General features: G+C 43.4%; 1 protein-coding gene and 1 long non-coding RNA gene across 26 annotated transcripts in view; one reads left to right on the plus strand and one right to left on the minus strand.

Annotated features, from left to right (window-relative positions):
• LOC6739671 (poly(rC)-binding protein 3) overlaps positions 1 to 18,645 on the plus strand; it is an 87,890-nt gene that overhangs the window by 57,304 nt on the left and 11,941 nt on the right. For 9 of the 25 annotated variants that reach the window (XM_039294296.2, XM_039294297.2, XM_016174374.3 and 6 more), the window contains 7 exons: positions 5,121 to 5,698; positions 12,589 to 12,645; positions 12,706 to 12,822; positions 12,916 to 13,009; positions 13,075 to 13,238; positions 13,350 to 13,469; positions 16,213 to 16,353. In XM_039294296.2, coding sequence (XP_039150230.1) covers positions 5,600 to 5,698; positions 12,589 to 12,645; positions 12,706 to 12,822; positions 12,916 to 13,009; positions 13,075 to 13,238; positions 13,350 to 13,469; positions 16,213 to 16,353 — 792 coding nt within the window. In that variant the 5' untranslated portion in view covers positions 5,121 to 5,599. Of the gene's footprint in view, positions 1 to 5,120; positions 5,699 to 12,588; positions 12,646 to 12,705; positions 12,823 to 12,915; positions 13,010 to 13,074; positions 13,239 to 13,349; positions 13,470 to 14,244; positions 14,548 to 16,212; positions 16,354 to 18,645 lie in introns of those variants that run through there. The other 16 variants (XM_039294299.2, XM_016174389.2, XM_039294300.2 and 13 more) reach the window with 7 other exon arrangements.
• On the minus strand, positions 10,195 to 12,224 carry LOC120284839. The gene is made up of 2 exons (XR_005544089.1): positions 12,128 to 12,224; positions 10,195 to 10,366 (listed from the first exon to the last, which is right to left on the minus strand). It is a non-coding gene; the product is annotated as an uncharacterized LOC120284839 (long non-coding RNA).

Below are 18,645 nucleotides of genomic sequence, written 5' to 3' on the forward strand. Positions count from 1 at the left end.
CTAGACGTCAGGCAATGCGAAGTGACATTTAATTAGACTGTCCCAAACTGATGACCGACCGGGTCAAGAATCATAATAACAAACAGCAGCCTTTGAAGCGAGCAGCAGCCAAGAAATACACACACCCAAGTGGGTGGCTATTTCAACTATGTAGGTCACCGGATGTTCTAGCCTCCGGAGACTGTTTTGTATTTGACACAATCAAGTCAAAACTCAACTCATGAAATGCACTCTTTGGCACTCTGATTGAACATGTTTATTTTACTCGTGCAGCTCTATTTATTAATCCAGCAGTTTAGTCTTAGTCATTAAAAGGGAATCGACATGAGGGACTGTTTCTCCTAAATATGCAAATCCTTTGCCCAACATGAAGGCAGAAGCTTAGGCAACAGATTGTAAAGGGACCGGTCATAAGCCAAAGTAATTGGAAATTAAATTGGGGGATTTGCGTGAGTGGAAGTGACAGCCACGTGACAATCAAAGCCGTAACCCACTCACGACTCACGTACTCATTGCTGGCTTTTTGGATCCAGCGGCTGCTCCATGTTGATGGCCAATAATTGCTTTATCATGGCGCACTGACTAGCGGAGAATATCATTTTACCATTAATGGAGTAGCAAGGGGGAATCCTTTCTGGAATAGAAAACTATACAATACACATAGAAATGCTGTAATAGGCACGGAAAAAGATTGCTTTTTCTGGTGAGTGGGGGCTCTATGGTTATGGCATAGAGTAATTTTAATAGGTCATCATATTAAGGGATTCCCGGGCAATTCGTTCGCTTTCTGGTTATGGTTATAGTTGTTATTCCCGGAGTGGGGCCGCTTTGTTTGTGTATCGATTGTGTGGTTGGCTACGGATGCTGGCTGCCACCCACTTTCCACCCACTTGGCGCCCATGTTCCACCCATTTCTCCGCATGGTTATTGCCCATTTGCCCACGCGATGACATGTGCGTTTAATTGCGTTTTACTTATTTGACACAAATTAATATGGCACTCGCCATTTGCTTCCCCCTTTCCGAGCGACCGTATCGAATCCACGAAAGTATGCTATAATTTTCCCCTAAACTCTGTTCTCGGGTAATTAAATATTTCTGCAACACTTGCTGCTCCGCGTTGGTTGGGTTACGTAGCAAAGAAGAATGCCACTTTGAGTAGGGCAAAAAGGAAATAAGGAACCAGCCTTTCGAGAGGAAACCCTTCAAGTGGCAAGTGGGAAATGTTTAAAGTTCCTGGGACTGCGTGTGAGTGGCATCCACCGCATCATAAATCAAATTATGACGACCTGACGAGAAGCGGGAATCATGACCGAAATGTTATTAAGTGCAGCCAAGGGACCAAAGCAAGAGACCCAGAACTCGGGCCCAAGAACGTCGAGCTATCCTAAAACCCTTGACCACTTTCGACTGCAAAGTTTGTTTGAGTATTTTACGTTATAAATATTAATATTATTACAGGAGACGACACAAGTTTTGGCATGTGGTTCAGGCCGTGTGTGTACACATAATTATGCAATTTAATGAGTTTTCTCTTTGCTGTCGCAGCCCCCAGGCTACTCTACCTTCATCCTTTCCACAGATATACCCACCCCGTCCACAACTCCAGCCCCTTTGCTAGGACAACTGCACATGTGCATAATTAATTTGAAAAATTAATTCTGTATACAGGAGATGTCGGCTTTTAAAGGCGTGTAGCCTTCGGTGCGCCGAAATGATTTTCGAAAGTGCTGGGCTTTATTTTTTCATGCAATCCTACATATTCCTACGTATACTTCAAGTCATGGAAATGAGCTTATGTATATGCTACCCATTAAGAACAAGTCGGATATTACTTTTTGTAATGCCTTGTGAAAGCTTTAAATGACAATTAGGTAAATAAACCATATTCCAGGAGTTTTTAAATGGCAACATTTTTGCAGAATAGCGAAAACATATAGTCAGCCAAGAGCAGTGTAACGAAAATGTTGTTAAAGGCAGATGACGGCGGCGATGACGATGATGATGCGGTTGACTTGGCCACAACAACGACGTCGGCGGCAACGACAACTTGACATGGAAGCCAGGTCTGGTGACTAGGAGAGACAGCCGGGGTGAAAGCCTCCGCGCCGAGTAACAGCCTCCTCCGCCTGCTGTTGATGTTTGCTTGCAGCCCAAACCCCGGGTGCCTGCCACAGTGCCTCCTCTCATTTTCCCTTGGCTGCCATAAACGAAACGAAAACTCCTCACGACGGCGATGAAATTGACGTATAAAGTCAACGGCGTCAACAAAGTCGCTCTTCCACTCCGCTTTTCCGTTTTTCCCAACTCATCGCCGAGCACATGACAGCACTTTTGAGACATGTGTGTGTCACGTTCAGCATTTAGCATTTATTGTGTCTGTATCTGTGTATTTGTTTTCTATTTTCGAGATGGCCCAAAATTGAATTGAAAAACTGGCTGAAAGGTGCCTAGGAGAGCTCTCCCGGTTGGGGAGACCTGAAGTCGACTACGGCGATTGTCCTTCGGAATATTAAACCATAACTCGCTGCCCGCTTGTCAGAATTTTGAATTAAGTTGAATTGAAATGAAATGTAAATGAGTTAGAAGCCAAAGTTATGTCTGCGTTACTCCTATTTGCCAACTCTGATGAAGTTGGCTGGGGTGAACAACAAGAGCAGAGGACGGATGAGCAGATTCTTTTGTGATTTGTGGCTTTGTTTTTGTCTTGCAGGAAATTAGAAATCTTTTCACACAGCCAAGCCACATTTACCATCTCTGACGTCCTCGGTGTGCGTGTGTGTGTGTGTGTGGAAAGCCAATGAAAATTAGAAAGCAAACTGGTTTGGTTGCCATTACAGACATTGGCATTTTTATGTCGAGTTAATTAAAAGAAAACTAGTTATGCTAGTGTACGGCTCCTTCTCCGCCAAGAAAAAGTCATTAAAAAGTGGGAATGGAGTCGGAGTCGTAGCCAGAGTTCGTCTGTCTGTCACACAGTGCGTATGATTGATAATGAGTTGAGAGACGGAAACGAGTTGGATGGGTCGGAAGAATAGCGTTTTGTTGAGGCATCTTCATTTTTCTCAGCCCATCCTGTCTGGCCAATGCCAAGAATGCACATTTCTTGCAGCGAAACCAATTTTTTTATTGCACTTGGCACTCGGACGCTCGCGGTTCTCTCTCCTAATCCTTCTCCCATAGAATCCCCCATTGTGTGAAACCAGAACTGTCATTGTTGTTGTCCTGCCGGCTCCTGCTGCGTAACTCCTTCTCCTCCGCCTCCGACCTTCAACTGCGGTATTCCCCGGTGTGCAACCTTAAGACATCGCTGCGGGCGTTCCCCGGAGTCGAGCAATAGATATTAACATGGGTTTGTTCGGCGGCCGGAATGGAGTGGGAGGGAAAACGACTGGTTTCCAATGGTGGCTCTATTGTCATACCTGGGGTGCAATTTACATACTCCCAGCTCAGTTAGGCAGGACGCAGCTAGCAATGTAATTTCTAATATGCTTTCATCTTTGATGCGGGCAGATGTCTGGTAAGAAGATATAAGCCTAGTAATTATACATGCAAGCCACTCTCGATTTAAAGGATCTCACTTTTTGCTTTTTTAGAACTTATAACATATAAGACATTTTACATTACATTAAAACGAATAGACAGAGGGAGATATGTATCCTGCTCAAGATCATATGTACATATGTGCTTTATAAGGTCGGAAACGTTTTTCAATAGGAATGGAACTAAATGACTTTAGTAAGTCGGCCATTTTAGCAACTTGGGGGATGTCAGGAGTGATGATAAGCTAAAAAAAAACTGTGTGGATATTGTGCAGGAAGAAAACCATGACAAAAAAGACAGGTAGCTATCCTTTTCCCGGGACTGTTTCCACACGGATTCAATCATATTCCAAAATCACGCTGGTTGTTTGGACCGCATATAGAGCAAAATTCCAGAGTGGAAGAATAGAGCTACGTGGTGTATCGTTCATCAAACTTCTACTCATTTGCATAGGCAGCATCGCAGTTGGTCTGGCATTAATAACCACTTAGGCTGGACTTTCGGATAGGAGGAGAATTACCTCTGAACATTCAAATTGGGCGTGGCCCTGGAGCAGCTTTTTCTATTTTGCCAGTTATCCTGGCAAAAGTTAAGTGCAGCGAACTCGGACAAATTATGCGCATTTTCGGTGGGGAGTCCGAGCTCCAGAATGGTATTCCTCTTTCCGTCTAGGTGAGCTGAGCTGAGCCACCGTTACATGGGGAATTAGTGCGCATAATTTCATAAACAACTCTGCCATCAGGCATCCCTGATGGGGATGGGCATGGGTATGGGGATGTGTGGTGCAGGGAGTGAGGAGTGGAGCCAAGGGAAATGACAGGAAGCTTTTGGTAGTCATCGCGTTGGTCGCTGCGCAAATATTTCTTGTGCCCCCCGGGAATCATTTTTGCCTGATGCCGATGTTGCCGGCAACATCGTACATATCCGTACATATCCATACTCGTGTGCATGTGAACACGGGGTACATCGAGTTATGCTGGGAATTCGTGGACAGGGGAGGGGAGGGAGCCGTCGAAAATTTGTACGAGTACGAGTATCTGTACTAAATTGCATATGAAGTGATTTCAAGCGTAAGAAATGTCCCAGCGACGGCAGCGGGAGTACATCAATATTATATGTACAATATGTATATATCTGAATCTCGAGTACACACCCATATGGGGCGCAGCGTTTGGAATATGCGGAAAAACTTGGCGCAGGTTCAAAAAAAAAGTCAGAAAAACAAGAGAACAAAAACATGAAGAATTTCATATCAAAATTACAAACAGGCCCAGGACAGGGGCCAACTCTCCGCCAGAAAAATGTGGATGATGAACGAGTCCGGCTGGGGGACCTCTGTCCCGTTCGCATTGTCGTTGTTCAGCTCGGCCAAAAGTGCCGGAAGTCGTGAACTCTGCATGGGAATGTGATTAAATGCATTGCTGGCACTGTGTGCATAAACTAATTTGACTAATTTCGTGATTTATTGGGCCGAGTGGAAAATTAAAAATTTCTTAATGGCAATTACACTTTAGAAATGCCCAAAATGATTTATGCGTGCCAAACTAACCGTTTCAATAATCTTCTCTCTCTTTGCAGCTTAGGCACCCAACAAATATACATCTCTAAATGCATCAGCTAAGCAACAGTATTCTTGCTCAACAATAAATATACGAAAGCTCTGAACGCGTAAATACAAGAAATATTTCCGTAGCCGTGATTATTTGTTGCATTTGAATAAGAACTTCGAAGATACGGGCAGCAGTCAGAACGCAGCGAGCTTAAGCCAACAACGTAGTACGACTAGCAAAAGACACCACCAATTTAATTTTATCTAGAGAAACATACAATACGCATACGCAAGCAAAGTAGCCAAAATATCTATATGTTTAGTACGTGTATCGCTCATTTATGATTGATATACTCGCATAGCAAAGTTATATTTACAAATCCCACAACATAATCGCAAGTGAGCCCGCAAAGACAACAACTGCTGCGATACAGACCGCCGAGTTCGGTCAGATCCACATACACTTTCATCCAAACCGCGTTAAGACAAAGCCAGCAAAATAGATACCATGGAAGACAATAACACGAGCAGCAGTGCGGGCGGTGCGTCCATCAAACACGAGGATCCATCGGTGACACTCACAATAAGGCTGATTATGCAAGGAAAGGTAAGCTAAGTGGACTTAAGCCTAAGGTATTTTAGAAATGCACCATTAAGACTGGCGCACCTGCATATATAGTTTATATAAGTATATATGTTTAAAGATTTCATGTGTGGGTATGTAAAAAGAAAGCAATCTCTTTGAAGCCACTCCACTCCCTGCGACGTCCAATCAAAGTGGGCAAACCCGTAATATAAACGCTTTTATGCACACCATTGAGCTCTGACATCTTAAATATTTATGGAACTCTTTTTCAATTCGCACAAAATCAATACACAACTGCGATGGGAGGGCAAACGAAGGGCATCGCGGGCAGGGCAAACATTAATGAAAAAATTACACATTAACGCGTGAATTTTGTATGCAAATTACAATTAAATACGCGCCATGTCACGCATTTAAGGTAGATGAAATGGGGGGCAGTGAGTGAAAAGTCGGCGCGGGAGTCGGGGAAATATGTATGTGTAGAGATACACATTTATACACAGGGCCATAAAAACGAGGCGAAGTAAGGCACCGGCTATTAAACAATCATTACGGCTCCCAGATATGAGCTATAAAAACAAAAAACAAAAACAAATAAAATACACCTCTTTATAAATTGTTTTCATTGCCCACACTAACAAAATTCGAACATATCATATGTGAATGCTGAGCGGAGAAACGGACATTCAGGACCAGCATAGCAACTCACTCGCCCCGCGGGACGACAGGTTAAACCAGTCGCAAAAAGATGGCATATAAAAATAAATATTTAAATATTTACCGGTACGAAATTAACCACAAATCGAGGACAGCAGCGCATTGTGTGTGTGCTTTAATCAAGGGAAATGTTTTGATAGCAATTGCTCAGCGCAAATACCCCGAAGCGAATCTCTTCTCTGGCTGGACAAAAAAATTTATGTGAATTGCGGAGGGTTCAATTGACGTAAATGATGCGATAATAGTTGCATTCAAATATTGTTTAATCAATATTTATCAAAGTACGGCGACAGCAATTATTGCGCTGGTCTTGATTTTGGATTTATTCAAGATTGCCAAAGAGCGAAGATATTGAACTGCAGCCTCTTTATTCCACTGACTTATTTGCTGCAGTCAAAGTAGTCAGCTATGAGCGGCTTTAAACAAAGAGCTAGATAAGCAGACACTAAATAGCTGCTTATTTATTTAATAACAGTCAACAGCCATTAAAAACTATTATTCAACGACATTAGCCGCCAACAACAATCCAGAAAAGGCTGTCACGCAAATCCGCAGCATCGTCGTTGCTTCTCAAGTTGAGTTGAGTTGAGTTGAGTTAAGATGCGATGCGATGAGAGGCTTGCCACTTGAGAGATCTTGGCCAGAAGATTGGAGGGGGCGAGGGAGCCCAACTCCCCCAGCACGTGTTGGGCAGGCAAAGCCGTCATTTGTCTTTTTCAGTTCGTTCAGCCCGGCTGAAGTTGATTTGCAGCGGGTTTTCAGTTGCCCAGGCATCGATTTAATTATAAGTCTTTGGTCGTCGTTGAATATTATTTTTATCCCACCAAGATTTGAGGGGCCGAGACAGGTGCAGATAAGGCGACAGCCGGCCGGAGTGCAGCGAGGTGTGCGGAAGGGGCTCGTTACATGATGTGCCGTCGAAAATTGGCAAAAAGGCCAGAAATATGTTTAGACGCGACAATTTATAGCAAAAGCAGCAGCAGCCAAGCACACAAAGAAGCAAATTAAGCCAAAATGGAGTGGGGGTAGTGTGTTTCTGGCAGAGATTTGGCTACCTGGTGTGGAATCCCTTCGCCGATCGCGGAGCTCGTGAGTAATTGCGCACTTTTGGGCTTTTACACAATATGGCTGAATAGATATTGTGTAAATGCAAATGCGAATTCTGCACACTCGCCGAGATTTTCTTTTCCTTTCCGCGCGCCATCACAAGGATTCGGGCAATAAATTCCCAAGACACTTTTGTGCGGCGCCGACAGAGAGACTGAGGCTGTCGCTTGTCGTTGTTGCTGGTTGCCTTTGATCGATAGTTATAGATTAGCATGATTTATGCGATTTTTTCAACAGCCGCGCAGATGTGAATAAATTTGAAGCGCAATGCAAATCAAGTGGCGAGCAGGAAAACGAGCCAACGAAACGCCAGCTCAGCGCGGCGTATAAATAGCCAAGAAATGTCAACTCGGTTGGCTTGGAAATGAATTGAACACAAATCTCGACAGCCTTATCGATATATGTAGCTTAATTGCCTTTAAATAGGGAAGACTGTATTTTATTATTGTGGCTATAAGATGAGATGAGATATAACTTATGTATTGTTGGGATAGGTTTGGTTTCACAAGAGGGGATTCTTGTTTGTAACCATACTTTAAAACAGTACATCACCATGAATTTGCGCTGAATTTTCAATATTTAATATGTACATACATACAAAACGAGTTAAATAATATTGAACTCGATTGCCTTTTGTGATTAATGCGAGTCATCATCGCATAAATCTGCAAGCCGGTCATAATTGCAATTATTCATTAATGAAATATTGAGTATATAATCTCTGTGTGGTAGGTACAGTCAGCGACACAATCGTATGCACTTTCAGGGCAGGGAGTAGTGCAAGGCCAGAGTTGCCATTGTTTCGCAAGTATATATATTTTTTGATATTTTCCAGCGTCTCTAATTAACTTTGGCTCATTATTTCCATGACGAAAGTCGCACTCAGAGTCTGGGTCTGAGTCAAAATCGCAGTTGCAGTCGCGTCCAAAGTCGTGATGCAGTTAATTAATTTATGAAAAATGAAAACTGGAAACCGGGAGGGAAAAACAAACAACTTTGCCCAGCCATGCAATCGAGCGACGGAGTGCGCAGAGGAGGAGCACCTTTTCCTTTGTTTTTGGGCCCGGCTGTTGGGTTTTCTTCAAATTGCTCGTTTTTCTGTACACCTTTTTATTTCTTGGCAGCCATACGCAAATTGCATAGAAAGAAACCGAAATGTGGGTTGCTCTCTCGCCTAGAATTGTCAGGGCAGTAGACAGAGATATTTGTTGCAGTTTGCAGTTGTTCTTATTTCTGAATCATGCATTTTTAATTAGTGAAATTGCACGACGCCGTCGACGGACGGCACCTTTATGCGAATTTTCATCGCAGTCTGCCACATTTCCCAAGCACTTGTCTAATTTTAATTAACTATTTTCCGAAGCGTCCGTCTAACTTCGGGGCTTGGTTGTGCGTTGTGCAATGGATTTCAATACGTTCGATATTAGAGCTCTTGTTTTCCTCGCCACAACTCACAACTACGTATATTTTCCAACTCAATTACCTAAATTAGGGCTCTGAGCTCTCCCGGAGTGCAATTCAGTATCCCTTCGCCTGCAGGAGACATTTCTCATTCGCCGTGCGTTGTTTTCGTTATTTAATCAAATTAAAAATGTGCCACTTGCTGCGTGGCATGGCCCTGTCCAGCATCCAGCATCCAGCATCTGGCCCTGGCAAATTGTAAATAATTTAATTGTACAATTTTTTGCGTTTCGACTGCCTGCAGCAGGAGCAGCAACAAACAACAGTGCAACAGTAAAAGACTACAGCCAAAAATGCGAATTGAAAAGTTTGCAGGGCGACAAATGCGCTGGATGATTTATTGGATGAGGTGGTGGGGAAGGAGGTGGTGGTGTGGAAGGAGGAGGAGCGGGAGGGGAAGTGGCACATGTGTGCCACAGCAGGCCATATGTGAGCTCCCCCACCCTCTGCCAGATTGCATTTTCCAGCATTTGTGGCAAGTTTTTCTTGCATTTTTCCTTTGCAACAGCAAACTGCAGCTCCCATAAATGGTTCTCACGGTTTCGCAATGGCTGTCGCAGATTTTTTGTGCCGCTGATGGTGTTGCTAGTGTGGCTGCTGCTTTGTTGCTGCAACTCGCTTATTTTTATACAATTTTCAACGCCGCCACACATTAAGACCAAAAATCGCAGAGATCGGAAGGGGGAAAAACATGGGACAAGTCATGCTACTCCAACTATTTTCGGTTGTTGTCTGAGTTAAAGTTAAGGCCAAAGCTGCTTGGGATTGTTTGCTTTTTCTCGTTATTTTCTCCGTCTTTTTACTGTCTGCTCCACTAACATCAAAAACTCTTTGCCCCAACTCCCCCATTCAGCCGCTTTTATTGTGGCCCGCAATTAGCGTTGTCCATTCTTCGGGCCTTAGCTTTAATGCGTTTTCAGTTATTGTTTGTTTCTCTCCTCCGATGCCATTGTTATTGCCATAATCTTTAGGGCGGACAGTCCATGTTTCGCCCTTTGGTAATAAATGGAACTAGCCAAATGTTGTGCTTGGCTGGATATTGTGTGGGAAAACACAAAGAGATGTGCGCGAACAATTTAAGATGGGTTTGCTGATCTAAATACGATGATTATGCAACCAATGTATCTACCAGTATATCTAAGTATCTGAACCAGAATGGGTTTTTTCGATAGTGTCAAATACTATACTTATATATATATATTCTATATTCATAAAATAACATGCTGCATTGCTTCGGGGTTTGAAACTTTGAATTTGGGATCATTTATTGGTTTTCATCCTCGTTCTGTATTCAGCTTAACAAAGGCTTCACTACAGTCTAGTCCCATCCACAGTTTTAACATTGTTATTCCAAGGCTTATGTTGGCGAGAGACCAAGCATCCAAGTTGTAATAGTCCCTTGAGCTGAAAAACAAAGCGAAATCAATAACAACGAACAATCAAATCTTATTTCCTGACCACAGGACGGAATGTGGACATGTGAATGTGAAATGGCTGCCCGCCGCCTGCATGTCAACTTTCCTATGCATATTTTATGCAAGCAATCCCAGCCAGAATCGGTCTGAGCCCAACGAGCTGTGTGGCCCGAACCCAAAACATTCAATCCGACAAAAGGCAGTCGAAATGCTTTAGCCGGGCCGAACCGCAAAGTGTTTTTCGCATACGAGAGTCGCACGCATGTGGAAATCGGAAAATGCGAAAATGGCAAATGCCAAATGCGCTGGTTCATTGTTGCAGCAGGAGCTGAGCTGTGCGGAGGAATGCTTTGAATTTAATTGCCGGCAGGGAGGCCATTCGCACAGTCGAGCAGCGGGATGTTGGTGGGTGGGTTGGTTTTGGTGTTTGTATGGATGAGGCGGGTGAAGTGCGCAAAGGCCAAATCAATGCAATCAAGTGAAAGTCCCGAATTTCGCTCTATTCACTGTAATAAAACGGCGTCCGCGGATTTAGGACGGACGATAGTAAAGGTATGGGGATGAGATCCGATTTATGCAAATTGCGCAAACTTCTGAGCGGAGCGGAACTGAACTGGCCCGCAATCGCAGCGGGATAATTGAATGGAAGCTACGCAACGGTCGGATGGGGCATCTGAGCGGCTTTTGCCCACATTATTAATGATGATGATGACGAGGCCGAGGCGCTGATGAGCAGCCATCAACCTGAATGGCTACGAGGGCCACCGAAAGTGCGTAGTCTCTAGGCCACTCCGCACTTAGATGTCGTGGCGCAGATACAATTTACATACATAAACATATCTGGGGCAGCTAACTTGTCCTATAAATTACACTGGTCGCCGAGAAATTCGTCTATGAGTGCAGACAGGCGTAGAACGCATCTGAGTTGGGTTCGACGATAATTACGCCAATAATTATGCCAATTCGCTCTGACATTTGTGTACAATAAATATCTATACTGACCAATGAACTGCCTGCATCCATTTCGCTCTCGTGGGCATAAATATTCTGGCGAAGAGTGGCCAGAACGCAAGCAGCGCATAAAAAATCAGATGATGTGAGGGGAAAGTGAGAGAAGGGGCTCGCTCGAAGGCGGAGGCAGTTTTCCCTCGCACATTGTTTTGCCCAGTTTGCATTTTGTCTGGCAAGCTGCCCGTATCAAGATGTATTTGCTGACTCTGGCTGCGCTCTTTTGGTCTTTCAGTCTGGCACAATGGATTGCTGCACTTTGGGTTTGTGAAGGTTGTTCTATGGTTTATGGCCAGCAAATTGAATGGCTGCGAGTGGCAACATTTTAAAACGACCAAATAAATGGCTTGAAATATAAATGGGGTGCACACATTGAACATAGGCAATCAGCCAGTAGTCGGCTTGAAATCCGTAAATGAATGTGCTATTCTAACTAGATTTATATCTAATCCTTTAAATTTCTACACAACATATTTTAAGTTTACTGATAGCAATGCATTTAGCTTTCATTTCAACGACGAAGCTTCCCTTGTTGAACTCCTTGATATGTGGCAATTGATTACCGTAGCCGCAAGGTGGGAACCATGCTCTCGCTGCGACACAATTGCTACCCAAAAGGAGGATATCTTTTGACCATTCCCTCTTTGTAGCTCAGCTCCTGCCATCGACACTGCGCTTTCAATTTTCGCAATGGTTTTTGGTTAAAAACTGAGTTACTGGCTGTGGCAGTGCTGATATTTACAATCAATTAAAACGCGTAAAACGCGCTGGCCGCAAATTTCATTACGTGCGACAGTTTCCAGCGACGACAGGCGACTGACTGTGAAAGGGAAATGGGATCGCTTCGGGCTGGTTGGGCTGGTTTTCTGGCTGCCACTGTGGGTGACGCGGGTGCGGCGCGTGTGAAATGCTTTTTGTGGCAATTAAATATGCAAAAGTAGTTACACACACACGCAGAGCCATCGCTCTTCCGCTGTATGCTCCGGCATAATATCACTTAATATTTAATCAAATTTGAGCATCGTCGCTGACAGTATCAGACAGAAAACAAAAATACGAAACTCACTTAAAGGTTTTTCGATGTCCACAAAGTGCCGGGGTGGCTCGAGCCAGATACATCTTAAAAGCATTTAAGAGTTTCTTTGCACCGTGTTTCCCAACTATAATACTCAACATATAATCGTTATTTTTCTCTTTTTGCAGGAGGTTGGTAGTATTATTGGTAAAAAGGGTGAAATTGTCAACAGATTTCGTGAAGAGGTAAGTCACTCATCATAAGAGCTTTCAGATGTCAGCAACTAATTCGGTATTCTTCACTAGTCTGGTGCCAAAATCAACATTTCGGATGGCTCATGCCCGGAACGTATTGTGACTGTGTCTGGTACAACTAATGCAATCTTTTCGGCGTTCACGCTCATTACAAAGAAGTTCGAAGAGGTATGTGTGCGGTACAATTGGCCATTCCCTATCATAGTCGCCCCCATGCCCTAGCGTTCCCGGTTCACATTACTAACTTCTGACCCGTTTCAGTGGTGCTCGCAGTTCAATGATGTAGGCAAAGTTGGCAAAACTCAAATACCCATTCGATTGATTGTGCCCGCCAGTCAATGTGGATCGTTAATTGGTAAGCGGATTGAAAATGTAAATAGTCACCACACCACTAATGCCATCAATTCACACTCGGGACAGGCAAGAGTGGTTCAAAGATCAAGGAAATTCGTCAGACCACGGGCTGCTCCATCCAAGTGGCCAGTGAAATGCTACCCAACTCCACAGAGCGGGCGGTTACCTTGAGCGGCAGTGCCGAGCAGATCACCCAGTGCATCTATCAGATATGTCTTGTCATGTTGGAGGTGAGTTTGCTTTACACTATTCGGGAAACTACCTTGAGTAGAGTTTCAGTCGACTAAGTTTATTGGAATTCCCCCATTATGTCCGAAAATTAATAATTTCTTTCCAAACAGTCCCCGCCACGCGGTGCTACCATCCCGTACCGACCAAAACCACAGGTTACTGGCCCCGTCATCCTGGCCAATGGACAGGCTTTCACCATACAAGGAAACTACGCGGTGCCCACACAAGAGGTATGTAGGTGGACGTCTGGCCGAATTCTCACCCAGAAAACTAGGCTATACGTGTTGTTAAGATCAGTGAACAGTGTTGTGTACTCTATTGCTAGCCACCGCAGCTATATATCTCGCTCTGTCTCTATCTTAACCGACCCCACATGAGTCCAGCTAAACAATTTCGTATTTATTTGAGTTTGCCCCGACCTAGCCCAACTATCTTTTTGGTTATTGCGCGACTTCACTTTCTGTTTATCCTCTTAATATTTCTTCATTTTATGTTATTATATTTCTCTGTCCGTATTTCTCTCTCTTTCTATTTCTCTTGTGTTTCCGCCGATTATCCAGTGCCAGTTACCTTGCTCTATAGACCCCGATTATCATTTCTCCGTAATCTCTTTCTCCGTAATCTCTTTACTTGGAGACCCTGATTGCCGTCCATAGAACACCTCCTGCGATTTGTGACCCATTTCTGACCCTTCTGAACCCAACCTCACAATCTACTGTACCGATTACCGTTAAAGTTACCGATTCCAAAACCGATACTGAACCGATTACCGCTCCCACTCGTCGTACCCATGAGATTCATCTATTTTCAAGTCCAAGTGGTGACCCCGAACAGTGAACTAATGTGTTAACAAACTTTACAGCCATCGAATCGACGATTATAATTAACGAAAATATTTGAATTAAACTTTAAAATATGTACTTTTGTTTTGCTTTTAGTTTCTTTTGCACTCTCTTCTCTCAGGTTAAGAGCGTGTGTCTGCGAGGAGAGTGCGTGCGCGTTCGGTCTCTCTCTCAGTCTGCCCCGGCACCTGTCTCTGTCTCACTGTGAGAGTCTGCGAGAGTCTCCGGGAATCTCCGATCTCCGAGAATCGCATCCGCAGCATCCTGAGGGGAGAAGCCTTGGGTTTCTTCCGCCTCAGTGAAAAGTGTTCAAGGCGTGGCGAGGCGAGGCGAGTGAGTTCGTGTGAAAGAAAGAAAGGCTCGCGGGGAGCGGGGGCTCGAACTCTTTCTCTTCACTCTCTGCTCAGTCTCTCTGTGTCTCTAAGTTCTGTTCTGAAGAGGGCTCGCTGGCAGCGTGTGTTAAGAAGTATGTTCAAACTACACTAGTCCACCTTTCTCTCCAAACCCCATCTACGTACATATATCCGCCATAACTATCCAACCCGAACCGAAAGTAAACATCTATTAATCAAATCCTCGACACACGACAAGATCCACAAAAATATAAACTCCTATAAACTCTTTGAGCGCCAGCTAACTAATCGTATCGTATCGAATATTAAGTAATTCAACTCCCATCTTTATATTACTATATTCACTTATTTGCCAACGACCTGCGTTCTCTTGATGTCTCTCATGATTTTCGTGTAGTACAGTCAATCATTAAGGTTAAGCTCTCTCTACAAAGGACTAATCCATATGAATAGTCAACAAAACTGCGGAATTCACCTTTAAAACAATTTAAGCGCATATGCATATTTAGATGAGTTGTCACCAGAACCACAATGCCAAAAGCCATTTTAACAACAGCATACTGATCCAATACCATCCTGCCCGAGCCCTACATCTCTTACACTCTTATACTCTCTCGCTTCTCTCTTTCCATCCTAATCTACAAATATTGTTTATAACTCTGTTCAAAATCCCATGTCAAAATCGAATTTTGTGCTCTACAGAACCGCAGGAAACAGCAAACAACAGCTAAAACAAACAGCAAACAAATTAAATTCCACGCAATCCAATTCAGGCCCCAGTACAGTCAGTCTCGTCCACTAGAGTACAGTACAGTACAACAGTACAGCACAGTAAAGTTCAGTTCAGTTCTCCGACCTTCAGAGCCCCCTCGCCAGCCATTGCCCCAACGAAAAATAAAAGTTTCTCAAAACTAAAACAGACAAAGTTTTTGTTGTCGCATCAAATTCAATTAATGTCCAGAAAAAAATGTAATAAATCAAAAACTAGTTGTACCATCCATTTGCGATATCTCTCCGTCTCTCTTCCACAAATCGCTCTCTTTCTCACTCTCTCCTCCTGGTCCTGGTTATTGTCGGTGTTGGTTTACAATTCGTTAGCCTAATGCAGGCAGTAGTGTGCAAAGCCCCCACAGTTGTCAATTTCGTTCACAATGGGTACTGTTTTCCAGGGTTAACTTTTTGAGCTGCGGTAAAATGTATTTCTATATAATAGAGTACCCAATGTGATGTTACATTGCAATAGCAGTCTAGTCAGTTGGCAACTGTACCTCACCCCTGGCGAATCTGTCGGCATTGGTTGTTGTATGAACCTGAAAACCCTGGGATCATCCGAGCCCTAAAACCGGACCCTCGAAATCAAAGTACAAACCCTCTTAGATGTCTTCATTTGTTTTTAGTATGTCCATCCCCCCCTGGTATCATTTAACATTGTTCTGCGTTGCAACGAACCCCGTTGAGAATCCCCGCCTCCACACCAGAAACTGCACACACGTCTCGAAAGCTTTCTACAAGAGTTTCTCTAGCGATACGTCTATATTTAAACATGTATCTGATAAGCTTACATCTCTCCATAGCAAATACAAAGTTAAGATCTTAACCAACTTGCTCTGAAAGACATTTATTTGTGGTATACAATATTCGTTCTTCTACTTTTCTTTCTTCCTTGGCCACATAATTTGAATCGCAATAACACACGAAACACAATTGTAATTCCACACACGCACACCAAACACACACACACAACCGTAATGATCAATCAATCAATCAATCGAACATAGACCTGTCCAGTATTTCCACTTGCCCTGGCTACCGGCGGCCTACATGCTGGTATCTCAGGCTTGGCGGATCCTTTGTTAAAGGGGGCACATTTACAAGGAGCGATACCAGCACACCACCATCACCTACAGCAAATGCCCGATGTGAGTTTTAAGCTATCGATGCGATTCGGTTCAAGAACACGAATATCTCCACCAGACTCTTGAAAGAAACTGTACTCGTTTAACCAATATAATCAAACGCAACATGACTCGAGAACCCAACTCCGCCAGGCAGAGCATGATGATGTGCCGTCCCCTGCCCAGTCACCTGCCTGCACTCCCTCACATCACACTATTGGGCACTCAGAAAAACAGTCAAATGTAGGCTAATAAATTCCTAGTGCTGAAAGGTTACCAATTATATCTGTTTGTTAGCACTGAATATTACTGGAAACTATAACATTCTATAGATTAACTAAATTATCCATTCATTGTATTTTCCATTGAAGTTCATTTTAATTAGTCTAATTACGATCATTTCTATTATCGGTTTAAATAACTGAATCGGCTTTGGGAAAACTTAATGCTGATCGCTGTTGATTATTTTTCTGAGTGTACATAGTTGTGTTCATATGTTGCTGTTGTAATTCTACCCTCCTCAGTAGCCCCCAGTTCCGGTTTTTGTAGCTTGTATACCCAGTTTACTACCTTTGGCATTTCTTTTACGATCCCCAGGCGGCGCAACCGCTGGCCGCATTTCAATGACATTGGGCCAAACTGCAGCTCCTTGGCCAAGTCCAGGTCCCTGAAGTTGTTGTCGCCACAGAGTCGTTGGCCGAAGTCACAGTAAAAATCAGACCGAGGGGACTTGGAAAGCAAACCCCTCATCCCAGCCAAAAGTCATCAAAAAATGCACTTATGGTCCCATCCCGCCTCTCTTTCCTCGCTAAAGCTAAAGTTTTTCGTAGTTTTGGAAATTGTTTCAACTTGTTTTCTATCTATATCTGTATCTGTGTGTTAGCGTTCTTATATGTACTGTCTGTGCTTGGCAAGAAGTGTTTGTTAATATGCCAACACACGCAAGTTTGTATGACAGTTTTTGCTAGATAATCCATTGTAGTTTCCCCCTTTCCGTCCCCTCCCACCGCTCTGTCACTGAACTTTATTGAGTTGCGATTCATTTTTGGGTCATAAAATATTTCCATGCGCATGTTTTATTTGTTTCATTTGAAATTCGTATTGCATTTGATAAATATTTCAGTTCTCGTTTCCTAAGCTCTCACACAAACACGCCTCCCACTCAGGCACACACACACACCCACCCAGATGCATCTGCCAACTCACACATGCACACAGAAATAAAAGCACACAAAGCATTTGAATATTGTATGATTTATTTGAGATTTTCTCTATCCTTTTTTGTGCGCTCCTTTCTAGTGAATCATCTGCCACCATTTTCCCTTTTCCTCCCGCAGCATTCAGATGCAATTATTTGAAACATATTTGCAAGTGTTGCATTTGATTTGATTAATTTATGGAGCGCGTGCAGAGTCCCCATTTTTCGAGCCCCAAAGTCACCCCGAATCTTCACCCTTTCGAGTCCTAGTTTACATGCACATGTGTGCGTGCGTGCGTGCCAGTGTGTGTATGTTATTTGCTGTAGGTGTTATTGGTGAAAAGAGGAAAACAAAAAATACTCGAGGAAGCACTGAATTTCGCCTCAAGGAAGGGCAACCTAACCCAGATTAATATAAATAAAACGGAAATCATTTACAAAAGCACTAGCATACTTTTCGGAGTAAAATCAAGCATAAACATCAAAGATATTTAGGACACGTCGCCCTAAATCCTAATGGATTCAGTAATTTATGTGAGAAGAACTCAAGCCCAAGCTTCCTCTAGGTGTATTCCCTGTAAAGCTATTCAATGTGTCCACTTTTTTGTCTATCTCTCTCTATCCTTGTCCATCCATCTATTTGCCTTCGTATCTATTATTATATTTCGTATAGCCAACTTGTAAATTGTGTAGAACCATTATCCAGAGCAACACTCGAATTGAGGCTTTAGACTGCGGAAAGCCAGATACATACATACACATAAGCTTACACCGCACAATAAATACTCACATACACTCGTTACCGAACTCCTGGATCCATGTACAAAGAGAAATACGATCCCACTACAACCAACCTCATGGTGTTTGTAAAAAGAGCTGAGGATGGAGCATAATCTTGTATCCCGTTTGCTTTTCCTATTGCATTCTGTTCTTGTATCTATTTGTTTGACGCTTTTCCGTTTCCGTTCCAACCACTTCCCTTTTGTTATGTTCCATCTGCGTTACCTGTTACTGGAAGTTGACGCGCGTTGTGTTGTGATCTTGTGATCTCTCCCTTCCCCGAAAACAGATAAATAGATGATAATTAACCCAACTGTATACATACACACACACCTTAA

The sequence above is a fragment of the Drosophila simulans genome, chromosome 3L (genome assembly GCF_016746395.2).
Source record: "Drosophila simulans strain w501 chromosome 3L, Prin_Dsim_3.1, whole genome shotgun sequence".
Taxonomy (NCBI): Eukaryota; Metazoa; Arthropoda; class Insecta; order Diptera; family Drosophilidae; genus Drosophila; species Drosophila simulans.